The 22,148-nt window shown below is 39.3% G+C and overlaps 1 protein-coding gene across 24 annotated transcripts in view; it reads left to right on the forward strand.

Annotated features, from left to right (window-relative positions):
* USP40 (ubiquitin specific peptidase 40) overlaps positions 1–22,148 on the forward strand; it is an 83,305-nt gene that overhangs the window by 46,055 nt on the left and 15,102 nt on the right. For 19 of the 24 annotated variants that reach the window (XR_006058980.2, XR_009600658.1, XR_009600656.1 and 16 more), the window contains 6 exons: positions 5,009–5,062; positions 5,807–5,895; positions 7,557–7,643; positions 14,850–14,886; positions 16,900–16,964; positions 20,206–20,280. Coding sequence is in view for 21 of the 24 variants with exons in the window: in XM_042244964.1 (XP_042100898.1) it covers positions 5,009–5,062; positions 5,807–5,895; positions 7,557–7,643; positions 14,850–14,886; positions 16,900–16,964; positions 20,206–20,280 (407 nt within the window). In the remaining 3 variants the exon portion in view is untranslated. Of the gene's footprint in view, positions 1–5,008; positions 5,063–5,806; positions 5,896–7,556; positions 7,644–14,849; positions 14,887–16,899; positions 16,965–20,205; positions 20,281–21,118; positions 21,739–22,148 lie in introns of those variants that run through there. The other 5 variants (XM_060415541.1, XM_060415560.1, XM_042245026.2 and 2 more) reach the window with 3 other exon arrangements.

Consider the following 22,148-nt stretch of genomic DNA (forward strand, 5'->3'; position numbering starts at 1 on the left):
ACAAATTGTTCTCAGCCCTAACCCTCCCTCTCTCCCCAGTTGCAATTAGTATATCTGATCTGGGTGTGAATCTAGTTTCTGAATTCACATTGTACTGTATATATTATACTCCATACATATATGTATGTATATATTATGTTTTTACATTTATGTATATTCCATCATAATGAATATAGCATTCTGCAAATTCACTATTTACTTGGCATTAGGTATTCTTTTACAACTTTATTGAGGTATAATTTATATATGATAAAACATCCATTTTAAGTGTAAGTCAGTGATTATTAGTAAATGTATAAAGTCATACAACCATCACAGCAATCCAGTTTTAGAACATTTCTATCACTCCAAAAGGATCATTCATCCAGGTCCCTAACAGCCATTCATCTACTTAATGCCCCTTTAGACTTGCTTTTCTGGACATTTCATGTAAATGGAAGCATATAATATATAGTCATTTGTGACTGGCTTCTTTCACTTATATTATTTTTGAGATTCATCCATGATTTAGCATGTTTCAATAATTTGTTTGTTTTCTTGCTGACTAGTATTCCATTGTATGGATATATCACATTTTGTTGGTTCATTACCAGTAGATGGATATTTGGATTGTTTCTAGTTCAAGGATTTTATGAATAACTCTGCTGTAAAGATTGTGTCTTTGTGTAGTCAAACATTTTTTGTTCCCCTAGGTAGATGTACAGAATTGGAATTTCTGGATCATATGGCAGAACTGTGTTTAACTTTATAAGAAACTGCCATACTGTTTTCCAGAGTAGCTGAGTCATTTACACACCCACTGGCAATGTATCAGGGTTGCAGCTTCTTCACATCCTTGCCAGTATTTAGAATTCTTTTTTTTTTCTTTTTGGCTGCTTTGCGTGATTTTCAGAATCCCTATTCCCTGAGAAGTAAACAAGCTACACTATTTGATTTCAAGACTTACTCTGTAACTATAGAAATCAACAAGTGTGTGTTGTCATCAGAGTAGATACATAGAGCAGAGGTCAGCAAACTGTGGCCTGTTTTTCCTGTGAGTTAAGAATAGTTTTCACATTTTTAATGGGATCTTTTAAGAATATGTAACAGAGATCATATGTTGAAATGTTCTAAAGTGTTTTCAATGGAACTACACTGAAATAGCTAGAAACAGATGCAAACATATTTAGTTGTCTCTCAACAAAAGTGCCAAGGTATTTCCATGGGGTATTTCAACGTACATTGCTGCACCAGTTGGATAGCCATAAATGCAAAAATAAGCCTCCAACTTTGCCTTCAGGTCAGTCGCTCAGTCGTGTCTGACTCTGCAGCACTCCAGGCCTCCCTGTCCACCAACTCCCAGAGCTTACTCAAACTCATGTCCATTGAGTCCAAAAAAGGAACTCACATCATTTAAATGTTAAAACCTAAAACTATAAAATTTCGGGGAGAAAACATAGAAAATCTTTGTTACTTTTACCATAGGAAGAGATTTTCTTTTTAAAGATAGGACTCAAAAAGTACAAATCAGGAAAGAGAAAGCAAATTAGACTACTGCAAAATTTAAAACTTCTTCAAAAGGCATTTGAAAAGGCACGCCACAAACTGGGAGAAAAAATTATAAAACATGGATTTGTCAGTAGACCTGCATCCAGTATACATTAAAAAAAAAAACTTATCACCTAATCAGAAGACCAACAGCTCAAATTGGGAAGCTGCTTTACAAAAGAAACTCTACCTGTGAACACCCAACAGGCACAGGAAAAGGTGCTCAGTATCATTAGCCCACAAACTGAAACCGTAATGACACATCACTACACATGCAGAATGATGCAAATTTTAAATGCTGACAAAACCAAGTGACGTCAAAGATGTGGAGCAACTGGAATCCTGTGCATTGCTTGTGGGAGCATGAAATGACAGTCACTTTGGTAAAGAGTCGGCTTATTTCCTGTGATTTAGACATTCATTTACCAATTCTTCTGGATTTTCATCAAAGAAAAATTGAAATATAAATCTTGCAAATACTGTACATAAATGTTCATAACCCAAAACAGGAAACAATCCAGATGTTCACAAGCAGGTGAACAAATTCCAGACAAGGGGATACTATTCATCAATAAAAGAAGTGAACTACCTACCACCCCATGCAAAATATGGGTGAATCTCAAAGACATCATGCCAGGCAAGAGAAGCTAGCATGAAAGAGTGGTACTCTTAGGATTGCATTGAGAATGTGAAATTGTCAAAAAAGAAAACCTAAGCTGGAGTTACAGAGTCAGATCAGGACTAGGGGATGGGGGGATTGGCTACAGAGTGACAGGAGGGCATTTGAGGAGTGATGCAAATTTTACCTCGATTTGCTGGTGGTCACTGAGTGTTTTTATCAAACTCTTTGAACTGTGTACTTAAACTGGATGTGCTTTACTCTAAGTAAAGTATATCTCAATAAAGTTGATTAAAAATATATGGCTTCTTAAGATGAATAGTTCATTGTCTTACCGTGTCACAGACTCCCTTCCACTCTCCCTCCCCTCCAAACTGTTCTTTATATAGCAAATGATCTTCTTAAACGTAGGTGCTTCGGATCATGTCACCCTCTGCTCAGAGCCCTTTGTTGTGCTCTTTGTACTTTGTAATGTGTTGCCTGTGGGCTCCTCGCCTACAGGAGCCTCCTTCTTCTGACCACTGCTTAACTCACCTCACCCTCCACTCATCTGTCATTCACATCACACTTCCATGCTCACTTTCTGGGTTTTCTGGTGCACAAGGTCTCTTCTACCCCTGCGACTTCTTAGTTTTGTAATCTCTTTGAACTCCGTCCTCATTACTCTTCATCTGCTAACTTCAGTCTTTCCTTTGGTCTCTACTGAAATGTTAACATTCATCATCCCTGACTGCACAGCCTCAGTCTGTCTGTCTCATTCTAACACCTCATCCTGTCCTTTGTGGTACTTACTCTGTAACTGCCTGTGTTTTGTGCAATGAACGTCCATCTCCTCCAATAGATGAGGCTGTTTGCAGGGAGAGTCCATGACTGTTTTGCTTATTGTCAGTTTCTAGGACAGTGCCTGGCACATAGAAGACACATGGCATTTGTCAAAAGAAAATGAAAATTAAAAAACAAAACAAAACAGTATTTTAAATGCATTTTTTAAATTGGAGAACTCTTTAACATAAGCTGTTTCAGTTATCAAGGAGATTGTATTAGAATTCTATGCTAGCTTCACATCACTGTAGTATAAGGGCCAGAACTCAGGAATCTCAAAGAGACTCTGCTCTGCTCAAATACAGTTAGACCTTCCCAGGCCCATTCCATTCCTGCCCTCTCAGAAGGCTCACTACAGTCCTTCAAATTCCCCAACTTCATATCCAACTTGGTAAGAATTCTGTTTGGAATTAAAACCTAGTGTCTTCCCACAAAGTGGTAATCTTCGCATCCTCAAAAACAGGGCACATTGGCCCTAATCCATTTACTAACTAAGCATAAAAATCACCTTTTAAATCTAGGTAGTCTCTGTGCAATTCTGATATGGGTGAATTTCATTGTTTATCAGTTACCCAGCAGCATGGTTCAAATGTCAGCTGCCACCAGATACTGAGTCATCGCATTAAGTACAGACTTTGCTATAAGCTCTTTAGTCTGCAGATCACTGTGAAGTAGCATGTACACAGTCAAGAAAGGTCTGTCTAGTCAAAGCTATGGCTTTTCCAGAAGTGTTGAGAGTTGGACTGTAAAGAAAGCTGAGCACTGAAGAATTGATCTTTTGAACTGTGGTGTTGGAGAAGACTCTTGAGAGTTCCTTGGACTGCAAGGAGATCCAACCAGTCCATTCTAAAGGAAATCAGTCCTGAATATTCATTGGAAGGACTGATGCTGAAGCTGAAACTCCAATACTTTGGCCACCTGATGTGAAGAGCTGACTCATTGGAAAAGACCCTGATGCTGGAGAAGATTGAAGGCAGGAGGAGAAGGGGACGATGGAGGATGAGATGGTTGGATGGCATCACCGACTCAATGGACATGAGTTTGAGTAAACTCCGGGAGTTGATGATGGACAGGGAGGCCTGGCGTGCTGCAGTCCATGGGCTCGCAGAGAGTCGGAAATGAACTGAACTGAGCTGTAATCAGTGACCAGTTCTCTTCACTCTTTAAAGCATGTCAGTAACTGGTCAGTACACAGCTGCTGTTCATTTCAACACATGGACAGCAAAGTGTGTAGTTTATGGTCTCCTTTTCTCCCAGTGATAAAGCCAGGTGATATTTTACCAAAAAAAAAATATGGATAGTTAGCCAACAACAGTGAAAGTGCAGGCAAGAAATAAATATATATGGAGCCGATTATTGTCATTCAAGAGACGTCTGCAGCCAGAGGAGCCAGTGAGCATGACCTCACAGAAGTGAGGAAAGTGGTCGTGATAAAAAGTTATGAAGATAATCCCAGAGGAACTGATGCCGGCACAAAACTCGATGTTAAAGGAGCTCTTGGAGATATTTCATGAAATTGAAACTGCTAATCATAAAATACTGGAAGCTGATCCAGACTCAGGGGCAGAGAAGATGCTCACCCTGTCCTGCGAGCTGTACGAGAAGAAAGCAGGCCCTGTTTAAACGATTCTTAATCTGTTTTTTGCAAAGGAAACATTCTAGTTTTCCATGTCTGTAGTGTTTTAAATTAGAGTGTAAATATTAGTTTTACTATTTTTTTTCATTTCACTGTACACATATAACTGACAGAGTTTTAATGTTTTGACAGAAATTTTTAAAAGTCACAGTGCAATCATAATTTTTCTGATTAAGATTTCTCTGCACAGTTTCACCTTGCACAGGTGTCCTTGTGGTTCTGTGCTGCTGTGCAAAGGGAAGATTGCCTGTAATTGGTTTTTTATTGTTGGGTGGTTTTTTTTTTTTTTTTTGGGTCTCTTGTTTGTTTGTGTTTTTCAACTTCTTGCTAATTAACACAGTAAAGTATCTTTTTTATTTATTTATTTTTGTTTGCTGCACTAACCAGCATCTTTTTATTTATAGCTGAGAACAGCTGTTTGAGGCCTATTGATAGAAATGGGAAACTGCTTTGTCCAGGTAAATCTTTTTGTTAGCCTTCAAAAGCTGACACGTAATCATGCCATCTGTATTTGTCAACATGTTTACTTTAAACAGTGACTTCTAATACCTAATATTCTGAAGGTACCTTTTATAAACTGGTTTATAAACCATACTGTCATCCAAGTGTCTTTCTTATGAATTACAGAAAGTCTTACCCAAATTTCAGTCACCTCTGTTTACTTTCTGATTAACTGATGCTCATTTTAGTCATGGTTTTAATCTAGTTACGTCTTTCCAGGTTTATTATCAGAGTTTTTGTTTTGCTTATTTTATTGTGACACCAGTTATCACTGTAACCAGAGACTTGATTCTTACCTCTGTAATGCATCTTGTCATTAGATTTAATTTACTCAAACTGTTCATGGTAGTCATCACAGCAGCTTTAAACTGGAAAGAAGCTAATCCATCATTCATGAATCATTTCACAATATTACATAATCCTTGCAACCAACAGCTTTCTGGTTTTCATTAAATACGAATCTAGAACATTCATAGCTGCCTCTTACTTCTTAGCACTGTTGTACAGATAACAAGAATAATGTGTTCTAGAGTGAGGAAATCTGAAATCAAACAACTAGTATATAATCCTTTTGCATGGAGGACAACTCAGTTTTCTTCTTTAACATTCTTGATTTTTAAAGAAAGATGATCTCAGTGTATTCTTTTGCCCAAAGAGGTAGGAATTAGTAACATTTACCATATTATCAAACTTCTTCATAGTGCCAGACAGATGCACTCTGAAGGAAGCAGGACTGAAGATGGGGAGTTCACTGGGACTGTGTCCTGGGAAAGCGCCAGCTTCCTCTCAGGTAAAAGGAGGTCACCTGGAAGACCAAAACCCACCTTCCCACGATTGGAAGCTCTTAACTGCAAAATTCTTTCCCTAACCACTGTAGGAATACTGTTTTTCTTAAAAATTTTTCCTTTTCCTTAGATTATACCTTTTATCTATAGGAATATATCCATATAGTTAGTTCCTCTGTGTTTAAGTCAAAAATGTTATGTCAGAGTATATTCATAAGATTGTTTTCCTGTGAAAATTTTGTGGTTAAGGGGGATCTTTAAAGTTGAATGGCCTCTAGTTTCAACCACCATAATTCATAAATTCTAAAATTCACCCCTTTCCTCCTACATTTTAATATCTGTGAGATTTAGATGCATTTTACAGTCAGTGGCTTCCTACAGCTATAGCTGGTGCTGTGCTTTCTTTCTTCAGTTCAGTTCAGTCACTCAGTCGTGTCCGACCCTTTGCGACCCCATGAATCGCAGCACACCAGGCCTCCCTGTCCATCACCAGCTCCCAGAGTTCACTCAAACTCACATCCATCAAGTCGGTGATGCCATCCAGTAATAAGTAACAACCAGCAGTATTTTAGATTTAATGAAATACAGTGTACTGATTCTGAGTTTAATTACTGCCTGCAATAATAGACTCACAGCAGCTTTTTTCTTATCAGTGTTGATTTTATGTGTAAAATACTATCAGACTGACCTTTGCCAGAAGCCCTGCCTACTTGATAAACTTTCATTACAGTCCGGAAGGCATAATGATGTCCTTACTGTTAGGACTCTGTATCAGGGTAAGCTGAACTCATATATCAAGATCCTCCTGGCTCCTGGATCCCTGTTATGGAACTAATCCACTTCATTAGTTTCCCAACCACCCTCCACCCTTTAATTTGTTCTTCCCCAAACTCTAGCAAATAGTAGTACATGACAAGCTCAGAGAATGAGAAACATGACAAGTGAAGTTGATTAGAAAGGAAAAATAAGGCTGTAAGAAACTGAACAGACAAGAGATCAGGTTTGCATTTTTTTGGGGGGGGTTTCTGGGAGTTGAAGTATATGGGGCCTCTGGACAGAAAATAAGATCACAAACTAAGGACTCATAAAAAAACACAGTTAATGCTTACAGTGTACAATAATTGCAAATCTCCTTGAGGAATGACTGAGAAAGAGATGGAGATCATAGTTGAGTAAATAGCTGTGAGATGTTTATTAGGAGTAAAAACATTGGTGATAAAGAATCTTACTTTTCTTATTGTTTAAATTATAACTTTAAAGAAAAAATACATCAGGTTCATTCTGACTCTTCTAATTAAAATTCAGGAGTGCAGGCTTTATTTATAACCACATTGATGTTATCTGTCTCTTCATTTTCCAATACTGAAAGTCCCTGTTCCCAGTGATACCAACATAACTATTTGCTTTATCACACACACACACACACACACACAATTCATACCTGTGTGTGTCAGATTATGTGTGTATACATAATGTAAAATCACTGAAAGGAAATATACCAAAATTATTTTATAACTTTACTCAACATAAGAGTTGTTTTTACATAATTTGAGATTTTTATTAATGTTTTATGATCATTAGCCTTTCTCTTTTGTAAATAAATTATATATTTATAGAATTTTAAAATTCAAATTAAATTGTGTTTATACCTCTGTTTCAATCTTAGCTGTTCCTGTTTTTCGCTTTGGGGAGTGATGTTCACCCTGGGACAGAGATGGAGATCATAGTAGAGGAAACAATATCTGTGAGGGATGTAAGTTATTTTACTTTGGGAGCCAGGGTCTGTGGGTGTTTGGGGTGGGGAGCAGTGGTAACCTGTATTAGGGTTTTGTGATCCTAAGGCTAGGGTTTACATAATATCCTTTAAAGAATTCTATGTACTCACTAAAGGAGTACTTTGGTTGGCTTGAAAGTTGGTGAGCCAGGCGTGGTTTTAAAAATAAGATTATTTTATTTTATTTTCTGACTACTGATAATATATGTTTATTTTAGAAATTTGGGATGTATAAAAATGGATTAAAAGAAAAAATTAGAACTCCTCATTATCTCTTATCCCATTAATATTCACATTTTGGTATATTTCCTTTCAGTGATTTTACATTATGTATACACACATAATCTGACACACACAGGTATGAATTGTGTGTGTGTGTGTGTGTGTGTGTGATAAAGCAAATGGTTATGTTGGTATCACTGAGAACAGGGACTTTCAGTATTGGAAAATGAAGAGACAGATAACATCAATGTGGTTATAAATAAAGCCTGCACTCCTGAATTTTAATTAGAAGAGTCAGAATGAACCTGATGTATTTTTTCTTTAAAAAATTATTTTTCTGTCGCTGTCTCCTGAAACAGCTTGTAGAAACAGTGAACAGCTAGTAGTAGCAGGCACCCCAGCACCCAGACTGTGGTTGCTAAATGCCATTTCCAGGAAGGAACTAGGACTTCTTGGAGTGATGGCTTGTCCTGTCGATAGGTCAGGAAAGTGTGTGAGGAGCCCAGAACATCTTACCACAGCAGAAGCAGTGAAGCTGCAGAGATGTCTGAGATTAGCAGAGAGTCAGGAGCCAACCTGAAGATAAGCGTTTGAACCTCAGTGGGAATAATAATGAAATCTGATTCACACAGACATAAAATCCATGAGTTCATAATGATCTTTAAAAATATGCTGTTCATTGTTAACTAGTGAATGCCAGGGAACCATAAAGCAAAGCATCAAATATTTATCCTGTTTTTCTTTTGCAAACTTTACCTCACAATAACAAGATAGATAATGAGAAGATTTTTTTAAATAGACATATCCCAGCTAATAAAATGAAGAAGAAATTTTAAACTCTCACCGTTTTTCAAGTCCTAATGAATTAATGGATCTAAGCCATGATCCTGAAAAACTGCTAACAGCCCCAAAAGAGTAACACCCAGACATTTAGAGATTCAGAGCAATACCCATGCTCTTGCCAAAACATAAAACAAAACTGGACCTGAGTCCAATCAAGGTCTGAGTACCAGTTTGTAAGAAGTTCAGGGTACAGAAAGTGAAAGTGAAGTTGCTCAGTCGTGTCCGACCCTCAGCAACCCCGTGGACTGCAGCCTACCAGGCTCCTCCATCCATGGGATTTTCCAAGCAAGAGTACTGGAGTGGGGTGCCATTGCCTTCCTGTTAAATGCACCCCAGGCCAGCAGTCAGCACAGTTCCCAAGTGGAAAACTTCTTCAAGAAATCAATAGCAGGGTTAAAGGAGACTTAGGAGAAATAGCAGGCAGGCACAATGTATAGAATTCATATGGGCCTTGATTCAAACCACAGGAACTTAAATTTGAACATTGACAGGATGTCCGTGATTTAGGAATTCTATATCATAATTATTTACCAGTTACGGTTTTTTAAAGAATCTTCGTCTTTTAGAGATGAGTACTGAACATCAATAAATGAAGTGATACCTGACATGTGCTTCAAGAAAGAATCTGGGGAGCTAGACAGGGGAAACGGGTGGGGGTACTGACAAACAAGACAGGCCGCAGCAGGAACTGAGGCTGGAGATGGGCACTTGAGGGCTCATTTTAAACCCTCTGCATAAGTTTGAAATTTTCTGTGCTTAAACATATTTTTAATAATATATATTTTTTACTCTTTGCTGTATGCTGTAAATATTTTCCCAGTTTTTCATTTGCCTGTTAACTTTAATGAGTTTTTTGTTGGGGGTGGTTAGCTTTAAAAAAAGGTTTATTACTGACTTACTGCCAGCATGAAATTTATATCACAGGAATCAGACATTAGAGTGTCCCTGACACCCCTCCCTTCACTGCTGTCACCTCCTTCACCTCTCATCCGAATGATCTCCCTGACAGGGTTTGGACTTGTGCTAAATGATTGTAAGGAGGGATATGGGCTAATTGTGGATTGGATGCTATCAAGAGTTAGGGGCAATTTAGTATCTTATTTATGTTCATACATTGGAAGTGTGAAGAGGGACTGGAGATACTGTTGATGGAAAGGCAGCAGCTCCAGAGGAAAAGATGGTTAGTCCTTTGTGCCTGGGGTGTGACCTTGGGTAACTTGAGTGTTTTTTCATTTTGAAGAATGTGTGTCTGTCTTTTGTCCTGAAACCATTGTAGGCAGACTCCTTCCCCATGCCTACCCACTCCCCTCCCCAGAGCTGAAACTGCTGTGTCAAGGCTGTCAGAGGCCACCATGTTACTGTGTCTGGTGAGCAGGTCCCAGTCATCTGCTTACTTGCTCTTTCAGCAGCAGTAACATACTTGATGAATTTGTCATTTGCCTTTAGAAGACCGCAGCTCTGTAGGTTTTCATCCCGTTTCTCAGGTCTCCCCTTCTCAGTCTGTTTGCTTTTCTCTCTGCCTTGTGAGCACCTCATGCTCAATTCATAGATGCCGTACTCATATATCCAGCTACTCCTTGGCTGTCTGATTGTCATCCCAAATGATAGCACTCCCACAGTGGAGCTCCTGACCTATCTCAAATGCACTTCACTCACATTTTCCTTTTCCATTATGCTGGCTCCATTTTCCACTTGCTTAGGCCAAAACCTTTGAAATCATCTTTGATTCTTTACTTTCTTTCTTCATTACCAGGTTTTCCAAGAAATCCTTTTGGTTCTACCATCAGGATTTATCAGGGATCTGACATCTCATTCCCTCACTGCTTTCACCGCCTTCACCCCTCATCTGCATTATTCCAGCAGCTTCCTAACTGACCTCTTTGCTTCTAACGTGGCACCTCCCAGGGTACATTCTTACAAAGAAATAGAGCGATCCTTTAAAGTTAAGGTCAGTCAGTCCTCTACACATAGCCCTCCTCTGTTTTCCCATCTCACTTGGAATGAGAGCGGAGCCCCTGAGTTACCTTGCAAGGCCCTTGTGATCTGGCCCTTTGGTATCTTTAAAAAAAAAAAAAAACAACAGAACTTGTAACTATTACTCTCACTTGCTCTATTGCAGCCAAGTTGGTTTCTGTGCTGCTGGGCCTTTATCCTGGTGATTTCCTCTGTCAGAAACATGGTTAAGTTACATGCTTAATCGCTCGTTTCCCTTAAATAAGAGAGGCCTTGAGGCTGCAACTTTCTGTGAATCCAGTTCTCTTTGGCCCCATTCTGTGTTGTTTCCATCGTCGTTTTCTAAACAGTCTTTAATCCTATAGTTGCTTTTATCTTTAATCATACAAGTAATTGTGGATTTAGTCTTAACTTTTTAAACTTTATAGGTAACTAAAAATCCTCCTTAGTTACCACCCTATTCTTGTCCTTTCCTCAGAAGTCACTTTTGTCATTGGATAATGTAATCCCATCCACATCAATAGTGTATCCTCCCTCACCTTTGCTGTGTGTGTACCAATGTGTAGTATGTATGTACATGTAGAAATAAGAGCTTGACTTGGTTTCTTTTAAAATCATAAATGGTATCCTAGAACCTCATTTCACCTAAAATAATTTAAAGATTTTTTTTAAGGCCAGTAAATATAAATCTCATTTATCCTTTAATTGTTTTAAGACCTTTTCTAGTTTATGTAAACGTTCCCTTGTCAATCCAGGGCTGTCTGGATTGTTTGCCATTTTCCTGTAAGCCAAGCAACGCAGCAGTCATCATCCCTAGTCATCATCCCTCCTTTCTGCTCAGTTATAGCATAAATCAAATTTTACTTACTCCTTTGCCCTAAATCTATTTAAGAATATTTCTCAGCTCAAGAAGTCGGGAGTCTTCAATGACTGTTGTTGTTTTGCTCTGATGTCTGCTCATCGTGTCTCGTTCACTGAATTGTGCTGCAAGCTCACAGCCTGCACAGTTTTCCCCTTGTGAGTTGGTGTATGATCAGTTGCTTCTTGGATAAATAAAAGCTAATCTCCTTTTATGAGAATCAGTTCAGTTCAGTCACTCAGTCGTGTCTGACTCTTTGCGACCCCATGAATCGCAGCACACCAGGCCTCCCTGTCCATCACCATCTCCTGGAGTTCACTCAGACTCACGTCCATCAAGTCCGTGATGCCATCCAGCCATCTCATCCTCAGTTGTCCCCTTCTCCTCCTGCCCCCAATCCCTCCCAGCATCAGAGTCTTTTCCAGTGAGTCAACTCTTCGAATGAGGTGGCCAAAGTACTGGAGCTCCAGCTTTAGCATCATTCCTTCCAAAGAAATCCCAGAGTTGATCTCCTTCAGAATGAACTGGTTGGATCTCCTTGCAGTCCAAGGGACCCTCAAGAGTCTTCTCCAACACCACAGTTCAGAAGCGTCAATTGTTCAGTGCTCAGCCTTCTTCACAGTCCAACTCTCACATCCATACATGACTACTGGAAAAACCATAGCCTTGACCAGACGGACCTTAGTCGGCAAAGTAATGTCTCTGCTTTTGAATATACTGTCTAGGTTGGTCATAATTTTTCTTCCAAGGAGTAAGCGTCTTTTAATTTCATGGCTGCAGTCACCATCTGCAGTGATTTTGGAGCCCCCCAAAATAAAGTCTGACACTGTTTCCCCATCTGTTTCCCATGAAGTGATGGGACCAGAAGCCATGATCTTCGTTTTCTGAATGTTGAGCTTTAAGCCAACTTTTTCGCTCTCCTCTTTCATTTTCATCAAGAGGCTTTTTAGCTCCTCTTCCCTTTCTGCCATAAGGGTGGTGTCATCTACATATCTGAGGTTATTGATATTTCTCCCGGCAATCTTGATTCCAGCTTGTGTTTCTTCCAGTCTAGCGTTTCTCATGATGTACTCTGCATAGAAGTTAAATACGCAGGGTGACAATATACAGCCTTGACGTACTTTTCCTATTTGGAACCAGTCTGTTGTTCCATGTCCAGTTCTAACTGTTGCTTCCTGACCTGCATACAGATTTCTCAAGAGGCAGGTTAGGTGGTCTGGTATTCCCATCTCTTTCAGAATTTTCTAGAATTTATTGTGATCCACACAGTCAAAGGCTTTGGCATAGTCAATAAAGCAGAAATAGATGTTTTTCTGGAACTCTCTTGCTTTTTCCATGATCCAGCAGATGTTGGCAATTTGATCTCTGGTTCCGCTGCCTTTTCTAAAACCAGCTTGAACATCAGGGAGTTCACGGTTCACGTATTGCTGAAGCCTGGCTTGGAGAATTTTGAGCATTACTTTACTAGCATGTGAAATGAGTGCAATTGTGCGGTAGTTTGAGCATTCTTTGGCATTGCTTTTCCTTGGAATTGGAATGAAAACTGACCTTTTCCAGTCCTATGGCCATGGCTGAGTTTTCCAAATTTGCTGGCATATTGAGTGCAGCACTTTCACAGCATCATCTTTCAGGATTTGAAACAGCTCAACTGGAATTCCATCACCTCCACTAGCTTTGTTCGTAGTGATGCTTTTAAGGAGCACTTGACTTCACATTCCAAGATGTCTGGCTCTAGATTAGTGATCACATCATCATGATTATCTGGGTCCTGAAGATCTTTTTTGTACAGTTCTTCCATGTATTCTTGCCACCTCTTCTTAATATCTTCTGCTTCTGTTAGGTCCAGACCATTTCTGTCCTTTATCAAGCCCATCTTTGCATGAAATGTTCCCTTGGTATCTCTAATTTTCTTGAAGAGATCTCTAGTCTTTCCCATTCTGTTGTTTTCCTCTATTTCTTTGCATTGATCGCTGAAGAAGGCTTTCTTATCTCTTCTTGCTATTCTTTGGAACTCTGCATTCAGATGCGTATATCTTTCCTTTTCTCCTTTGCTTTTCGCCTCTCTTCTTTTCACAGCTATTTGTAAGGCCTCCCCAGACAGCCATTTTGCTTTTTTGCATTTCTTTTCCATGGGGATGGTCTTGAACCCTGTCTCCTGTACAATGTCACGAACCTCATTCCATAGTTCATCAGGCACTCTATCCATCAGATCTAGGCCCTTAAATCTATTTCTCACTTCCACTGTATAATCATCAGGGATTTGATTTAGGTCATACCTGAATGGTCTAGCGGTTTTCCCTACTTTCTTCAATTTCAGTCTGAATTTGGTAATAAGGAGTTCATGATCTGAGCCACAGTCAGCTCCCAGTCTTGTTTTTGTTGACTGTATAGAGCTTCTCCATCTTTGGCTGCAAAGACTATAATCAATCTGATTTCGGTGTTGACCATCTGGTGATGTCCATGTGTAGAGTCTTCTCTTGTGTTGTTGAAAGAGGGTATTTGCTATGACCAGTGCATTTTCTTGGCAAAACTCTATTAGTCTTTGCCCTGCTTCATTCCGCATTCCAAGGCCAAATTTGCCTGTTACTCCAGCTGTTTCTTGACTTCCTACTTTTGCATTCCAGTCCCCTCTAACGAAAAGGACATCTTTTTTGGGTGTTAGTTCTAAAAGGTCTTGTAGGTCTTCATAGACCCGTTCAACTTCAGCTTCTTCAGCATTACTGGTTGGGGCATAGACTTGGATTACTGTGATACTGAATGGTTTGCCTTGGAGACGAACAGAGATCATTCTGTCACGTTAGTCATGTCTGCCTCTTTGCAATCCTGTGAACTGTGGCACGCCAGGCTTCTCTGCTCATGGAATTTTCCAGGCAAGATACTGGAGTGGGTTGCCACTTCCTCCTTGAGGGGATCTTCCTGGCCCAGAGATGGAACCCATGTCTCGTAGGTCTCCTGCATTGGCAGGCGGGTTCTTTACCTGGGAAGTCATGGTGAAAGCAACCTAATTAATCATATCCAGTCAGAAATACACTGTTAGTCCTCATAAGAAAATCATACTGCAGACCTGAAAGTGGATGAACGTATAGGTTCTGGTTGTGAACACTGGAAGCTTTTTTTTCCGGCTGATTTGGCACCTCATTAGCCCTTAAGGAGTGCCTACCTAACCAGTTAACCATGTATGTCTTTATCTATTTGAGAGTTGTTAAATATAATCAGACTCAGATAGTCCCAGGGTCAAAAGAAAGGTGTTTCTCGTACTGTAACTCAGAAACAGAACTACAAATGAACATAATTTTTTTTCTTAACAGTGTCTGAAGATAATGCTGGACAAATGTGGCCTCACAGGTGGGTTACAGACTGTGATGATGCCTAAGCTTGTCCCCGTCCTTTACTTTTAATGCATTTTCTATAAGCCTAATGAAAACTTTTCAAACTTATTTTTCCCCAGGGTTGTCAGCTATGCACATAATTCTCCTGATTCTTCTTTGAAGGCTAAAAGAAAACTAGGCGTAGGTTAGCCTCCGTCTAAGGAAGGAAAGCCTAGATAGGCTCCAGCAGAGATACAGAAGAGATAAGGTTAAGATTTAGACCCGCTAGAATTTCCTAGATCGTTTACCAGTTTTTTTTAACCTCATTAATTCAGCATTTCAGTATGTTGTGTTTGATCCCAGTATTTCTATGTAAAGAAGGAATGTAATATGAATGAAAAAAATAAACCCAGGATATTTTGAAGTGGCTACCCAGGTGGAGCCATGTGAGCGAGCTTGAGGAGGCATCAAGCTGGTTTCAGTAGACTGAGAGCTTGCCGTTCTCTGCACCGGAGTAGAAGCCTGGGGCTCCATCACCCGGCAGCGAGGTTTGCTTGCTCAGGCTCAGGGCCCTCTTCTAGGAACTTACTGCGGTACCTTGTTTCATCTCCACACTAGTCCTCCCAGCAGGGATCCTCGCTTGTTCCCATTTCTTAGATGCAAAGAATGGCTAAACAGCTCACCCAGAGGTATACCACAAGTAGCTAGGTGGCTCTGATTTCACAACTCTTGATTTCTTTCTGCCATGCTGTGCTGTGACGTAATGGTGTTCACTTTTAATTTACTGGTATTGTTTTTTTTAAACATACTTATATTAAGTTAAATATCAATACAATTTATTGCATTTAAAGAGACTTCCCAGTTGGTGCTAGTGGTAAAGAATCCGCCTGCTAATGCAGGCAGACTAAGAGACACAGGTTCAATCCCTGGGTCGGGAAGATCCCCTGGAGGAGAGCATGGAAACCCACTCCAGTATTTTTGCCTGAAGAATCCCACGGGCAAAGGAGCCTGGCCGGCTGCAGTTCATAGGATCGCACGAGTCAGACACCAATGAAGCGACATACCTGTGCTGCGTTTTAAACTAGAAATAATGACAAAAGAGGGTCTACAGTGAAAGTGTTAGTTGCTCAGTTGTGTCCAACTCTTTGTGACCCTATGGACTGTAACCCACCAGGCTCCCCTGTTCATGGAATTTTCCAGGCAAGAATACTGGAGTGGGTTGCCATCCCCTTCACTAGGAGACCTTCCCAACCCAGGGATGGAACCCGGGTCTCCCACATTGCAGGCAGATTCTTTACTGTCTGAGCCATGAGAGGGGGATTCAAAACCTGTGGCCTGTGCAGAATAAATATGAGATCTGTGTTTATTTCCTGGATTTGGATCTTCTTTTGGTGAGTGGGGGAGTTGATTGTTATAAAACATCACTAATTTTTTAGTAACCAAGATTTTCAACTTTTACTCAGCTCCCTCTCCTCAAAAAAAAATATTCTCTTCCCATTTTGTCAGTGTAATAAACATGCTGAAAATCAGAAATCTAATTAACATTTGTAAATGTTCTTTTATACCCAATTCATTAAACTGCTGTACTGAATGCAGTGTTTTGTTAGGGTAACTGCTGATTGACAGGAACAGTTTTGTTGTACATGTTACCAGTTGCTGAGTAACATTAGCGTGTACTTACGTCCAAGACAACTATGTGATTTCAGAAGGGATTCTGTGCTTGTATGTACATCTGTTTACACTTAACGTGTGATGTAGACATGCATATGTACATGTAAATAATAAAGGTATAAATAGATGCTGCATACTAGTACCAAGTATTTTTATTTGCAGGCATATAGTACTTGGTGGAATAGACAGAAGATTCACCAAGTTGGGGAGCAAGTTAATTTTTTTATGCTCTGAAGAGATGATTTACTTTTAAAATTAGTCAATAATTATTAGATTATATCCCATTTGACATTCATTTATCCAGACGAGTCATTCCTGGAAAACTCATAAACCGTATTATTCTGACTTTTTTTCCATCCTGATTTTTATTCCTTCCTAGGAGACACATGGCATTTACGAAAAATGGATTGGTGCTTTGAAGCTGGGGAGCCTTTATGTGAAGAAGTAAGATTATTTCTAAACATTTCATTTGCAAAGTGATTGTTTTGTGTTTTCCTAAGGATACCCCCCTACTCATGTGAATGAATTCTGGAGAAAGCTTCCTTTTTTCGGATACAAGAATCCATATGTGGATCTACTTTCCTTTCTTCTCACTGTAGTTTTTTCAGAGTCAGAGGGAAAGTTTCAGCTAAGTGGGAACATATCTAACGTATATATTGAGTCCTCTTTTGATAAGAGAATATGTCTCTAGTGGTAGTTCTTCATTAAGAGGCAGAGAGCTACGGAGAACAAAGGACCAGTGAAGAATTTGAAAATAAGCTCTCAATTTTGAAACCTGAATGTTTTAATCTCAAGAGTTTCTTTGTAAGTTGATGATGGCAGAATCCATCTTGGCAGCCAATCACTTAGGCTCTGCTTCAAGCTGCATCTCTAAATCCCACCAGACACTTAGGATAAGACGTAGGAGCAAAGTTATTATAGGATGGTTGGAGTCTGGTTACTCTTCTTCCTCTTGTTTTTGATTTTTATAGAAGTATAGTTGATTTAGAGTATTAGTTTTAGGTGTACAACACAGCGATTCAGTTAAAAAAAAATATATATATATAGTCTATTTCAGATTCTTTTTCATTTGCTGGAGCGGGTTGCCACGCTCTCCTCCAGGGGATCTTCCTGACCTAGAGATTGAACCCGTGTCTCCTATGTCTCCTGCATTGGCAGACAGGTTCTTTACCACTAGCACCACCTGGGAAGCCCTCTTGCTGTGATGGGTTATTATAAGATACTGAGTATAATTCCCTTGGCTATACAGTAGGTCCTTGTTGGTTATATATTTTTTACATAGTAATGTATATATGTTAATCCCAACCTCCTAATTTATCCCTCCTCTACTTTCCCCTTTGGTAAACATAAATTTGCTTTCTTTGTATGTGAGTCTGTTCTGTTTTGTAAATAAGTTTATTTGTACCAATTTTTAGGTTCTACATATAAGCAATGTATATTTGTCTTTTTATCTTACTTAACTTAGTATGATAATCTCTTAAGTCCATCCATGTTGCTCCAGATAGCATTATTTCATTCTTATTTTTCGGACTGAGTAATATTCCTGTGTGTGTGTGTGTGTGTGTGTGTGTGCACGCCACATCTTCCTTATCTGTTCATCTGTCGATGGACACTCAGGTGGCTTCCATGTCTTGGCTTTTGTAAATAGTGCCACTGTGAACGTCGGGTTGCATGGATCTTTGCAGATTAGAGTTTTCTCTGGATATATACCCAGGAGTAGAATTGCTGGATTATATGGTAACTCTTATTTTTAGTATTTTAAGGACCCTCCCTACTGTTCTCCATAGTGACTGTACCAATCTACAGTCCCCCCAACAGTTTAGGAGGGTTCCCTTTTCTCCACATCCTCTCTAGCATTTATTATTTGTAGACTTTTTTGATGGCCCCTCTGACTGGTGTGAGGGGATTCCCCATTGTAGTTTTGCTTTGCATTTCTCTAGTAATCAGTGATGTTGAATGTTTTTCCATGCTGGTTAATCTTATTGCCGTTCCAAGTAGCATCAGGCCTCACAGTCCAGATCTGTGGCTTTAGATGGTTGTGCTCAGTACAACCCTTTCCCCCAGGCTTTATATGCCTGCTTTCTGTTCAATGAGAGTCTGGCATTAGACATCAGCAGAGGCTGATTTAAAGCAGGGCCTTCCAGGGAAAGATCTTTGCTGTGTAACAGCCAATAGAGAGGCCCCTGTGAGTCCTGGCCAGGAATTTGACAGCCTAGAGTAAGAAGTGGACCTCAAAGAATTGTCAGGACATGAAGTTTGGATGTCAGAACAATTTATTTAGTCAAATATTTGCCTCATTTTCTTCTCTTGCTAATTCTCAAACCAGTATCAAACAGTTCGTCTAAAAGCAAACTCATTACCTTCAGAACTGGCTCCACTTCACAGATTTGCTGTTAGTCTTTCTCACCCTAGCCTTTTCCAGCCCCACATGCGGCTTACCCTCCTTACCTGACATGGGTCATGTTTGGTCCTGGCCTTCAGAGACCTGTCAGTCTTTCCAGTCTTTCTCAACCAATTCCATTGCTGGCCTCCTGGTTCAAACCCTGATTTTTGGTCTTTTGTTTCATTTTGGTGTTTTTTGCCTCTTGCCTGAGTTACTACAGCTGGCGTCCCTAAGCCCAGGTATTCATTCCCCACTTCATATCAGTATGTCACAGGTCTGACAACTTAGGGTGATCTTTAAAAATCCTCTTCACAGAAATCTTGAGTGGCTTTTTAAAAGCAACTGAAAACTCCCTTTTTTCTGTTCCACACCTCTTTGACCTGTGACCCATTTCCCACCCAGTTTTCTGTCCTGTTACTCTCCAGCAGATACCTCCCACTCTGATTAATCTAGTCTCTTAGCTCTTCCCCTTTATGTAAATCATGTATGCAAATCATACTGACCCTTGACTTAATCTTGACTTTGCCTTGTTCTTCTTTTTTTGTGATAATTTTGTTTGTTTACTTTTTGGCTGTACTGGGTCTTCGTTGCTGCGCAGGCTTTCGCTCATTGCACTGAGAGGAGGCTGTTCTTGGTTCCGGTGCCCGGCTTCTCTTTGCAGTGGCCTATTTCGTTGGAGCGCAGACTCTAGGGTGTACGGACTCAGTAGTTGCGGCCCCTGGGCTCTGAGCTGTTTTCAGATTTTATGGTGCAGTTAAAAAATTAAATATAAAAAATAGGAAATAAAACTACATACAGTTGATGGAAATAAAACTACATACTATTGACGGGCTCAATAGCTGTGGCTCACGGGTGGCATGTGGGATCTTCCTGGATCAGGGATCAAACCTGTGTCTCCTGCATTAGCAAGTGGATTCTTTACCACTGAACCGCCAGGGAAGTCCTGCCGTGTTCTTCTTTCCTTGAGAAATTCCTTGTTTCCTCTGACTTTTCCAAATCCAGCCCATCTTTTAAGCTGAACTAAAATTTTATCTTCTGTAAATTAGTCTGCCATTTTTCATCTCATCCATCTTCCTTCCTTTAATCTTTTAAAGTTCTTAATTATACAGTTTTAATTTATAATGATGTACTGTTTTATAGTCTTAGCTTATTTCCATCTCTTCAATATCTGCTTCATTATTCATCTACTTATTTCTTGAAACGATAATAGGGGCATCAGTGTGTTTTTTTAAAAAAGATTGAATGGTCTCTTTATTCCTTCCAGAAGTCATAAATGACAAAAAAGACTTTCTGTGTTTCTAGGATGCAAAGCTGAAAGAGCTTATGATCTGTTCTGGAGATACTTTGCTTTTAATTGAAGGAAAACTTCCTCCTCTGGTAAGACTTCGCTCCCAAGTAGACATTTTGTAAATAACAGTTTCTGTGTTGTGATTGCAAAGATGTTATGTTCTCATCGTGTGAAAATGGGGAAATACAATCATAATGAATATAGAGTACTTACCCCAAATTCTACCAGTCAGATAGCTACCATACTTTACATCTTTATATATTTTCTTCCATCAACTGTATGTAGTTTTATTTCCTATTTTTTATATTTAATTTTTTAACTGGACCATAAAATCTGAAAACTGTCAGTATATGCAGTGTATGACATAGCACAGTTTAATTCATCTATATCCCTGTTGTTTGGAGTTCAGTTTGTTTTAAACTTTTTGTTCTTATCAATAGAATAAATATAAATCCTTCTTAAGACAATTCTAAAGATGGAATTAATAAGCCAAATCGTTTTTCCAAAGAGTTGAACCAAGTTTGCAGTCCTAGTGTGGGTCTTGCGGGGGCTCGTGCCACTCCTCTGCATAGACCCTGCGTATGACCACTCAGAAAAGCCAATATTTAGTAGTAGGTGTTTTTATTAATGTGGACACATATAAAGAGGAAAATAAAATTACCCCAAATTCTAGCACTCAGACAATCATTTGCTTGTGATTAGAAAATTCAGACAATGTAGAAGGCTATAGAATGATTAACAGAAGTTTCTCTTACATCTTTCTCTCCAGAAAGAGCCCAGTTATTTTTCCTTTCTTGTACTTCCAAGAAAAACATTGCACCTGTTTGTATGTTGAGTGTGAATATGTGCATAGCCTTTCAAAGTTTACATGAAGGGGACCATACTCTATGCACTGTTTTATTCCTTGTGTTTTTTGTTTGCATTTAGTATGTCTTGAGGATCTCTCCACATCAGCACATACAGACCTACGTTTTTCTTTTCCATGACTTCAAAGAATTGTCGTATTTTATACCGTGCTCTTTAATTTTTGAATATAAAGGATATAAAAAGCTGGGCCAGGAAGAGGAGGTCCCATCCCTGTGGTGTCTGTCCTCCCTCCACCGGCAGCCAGCTTCCCCTGTATCCTTCCAGAAGCACGTGCTTCGATACACACGTGTATATATGGAATCGATACACACGTGTATATATGGAGCATGCGTGCGCACATTCATGTATATATACATATTTCTATTTACAGCAAAGATTATAAGCTTGGCACTGTATTCTGCACCTAGCTTTCTTTGTTAATGGTTTATCCCCATATATATGCTGCATCCATACACAAAAAGTTGTCTCATTCTGTTTGATGTGTATGGAGGCTCCCATGAGTTATTTAACCAGTACAGTTAGGTTGTTCCCAGTCTTGTGTTGATGCAAATAACACTGCCAAAAATACTGTCTGTTTGCCATTTTGCACATATGTATCCATAGGATAAATTCCTGGAACTGAAATTTCTTTGTCAGAAATTATGGCCTGCTGTAATGTACCAGTCTTCTAAAAAGGGACCTTGAGGTTGGTTCATGGTTTTTGCTGCCATAAACAATTTGCAGTGAATATCTCAGTATGCATGGGCCAGTATATCAGAAGATAAAATCCCAGCCATAGAATGGCTGGGTCAGAGGGTTTGGGCATTTTAAATTTTGACAGCCCCAAATTACTTTCCAGAAACTTGGCAGCAGTTTATGCTCGTGGCACCAATTTACAAGAGTTTAGGTTTGAACTGAATGAAAAAAAATAGAGGTTTTTGCTCTGATTTACATTATTTATTTATTGCGTGGAAGTTGAGTGTTTATTAATTGTCACCAATTTGATAAACAGAAAAATATTCAATTTTAGCATGCATTTCCTGAAAAATATGTATTTAAAAATATGTTTTTTCCCCCACATTCTCATCTTCTATTGTTGGAAATTGACCAC

The sequence above is a fragment of the Ovis aries genome, chromosome 1 (genome assembly GCF_016772045.2).
Source record: "Ovis aries strain OAR_USU_Benz2616 breed Rambouillet chromosome 1, ARS-UI_Ramb_v3.0, whole genome shotgun sequence".
Classification (NCBI taxonomy): domain Eukaryota; kingdom Metazoa; phylum Chordata; class Mammalia; order Artiodactyla; family Bovidae; genus Ovis; species Ovis aries.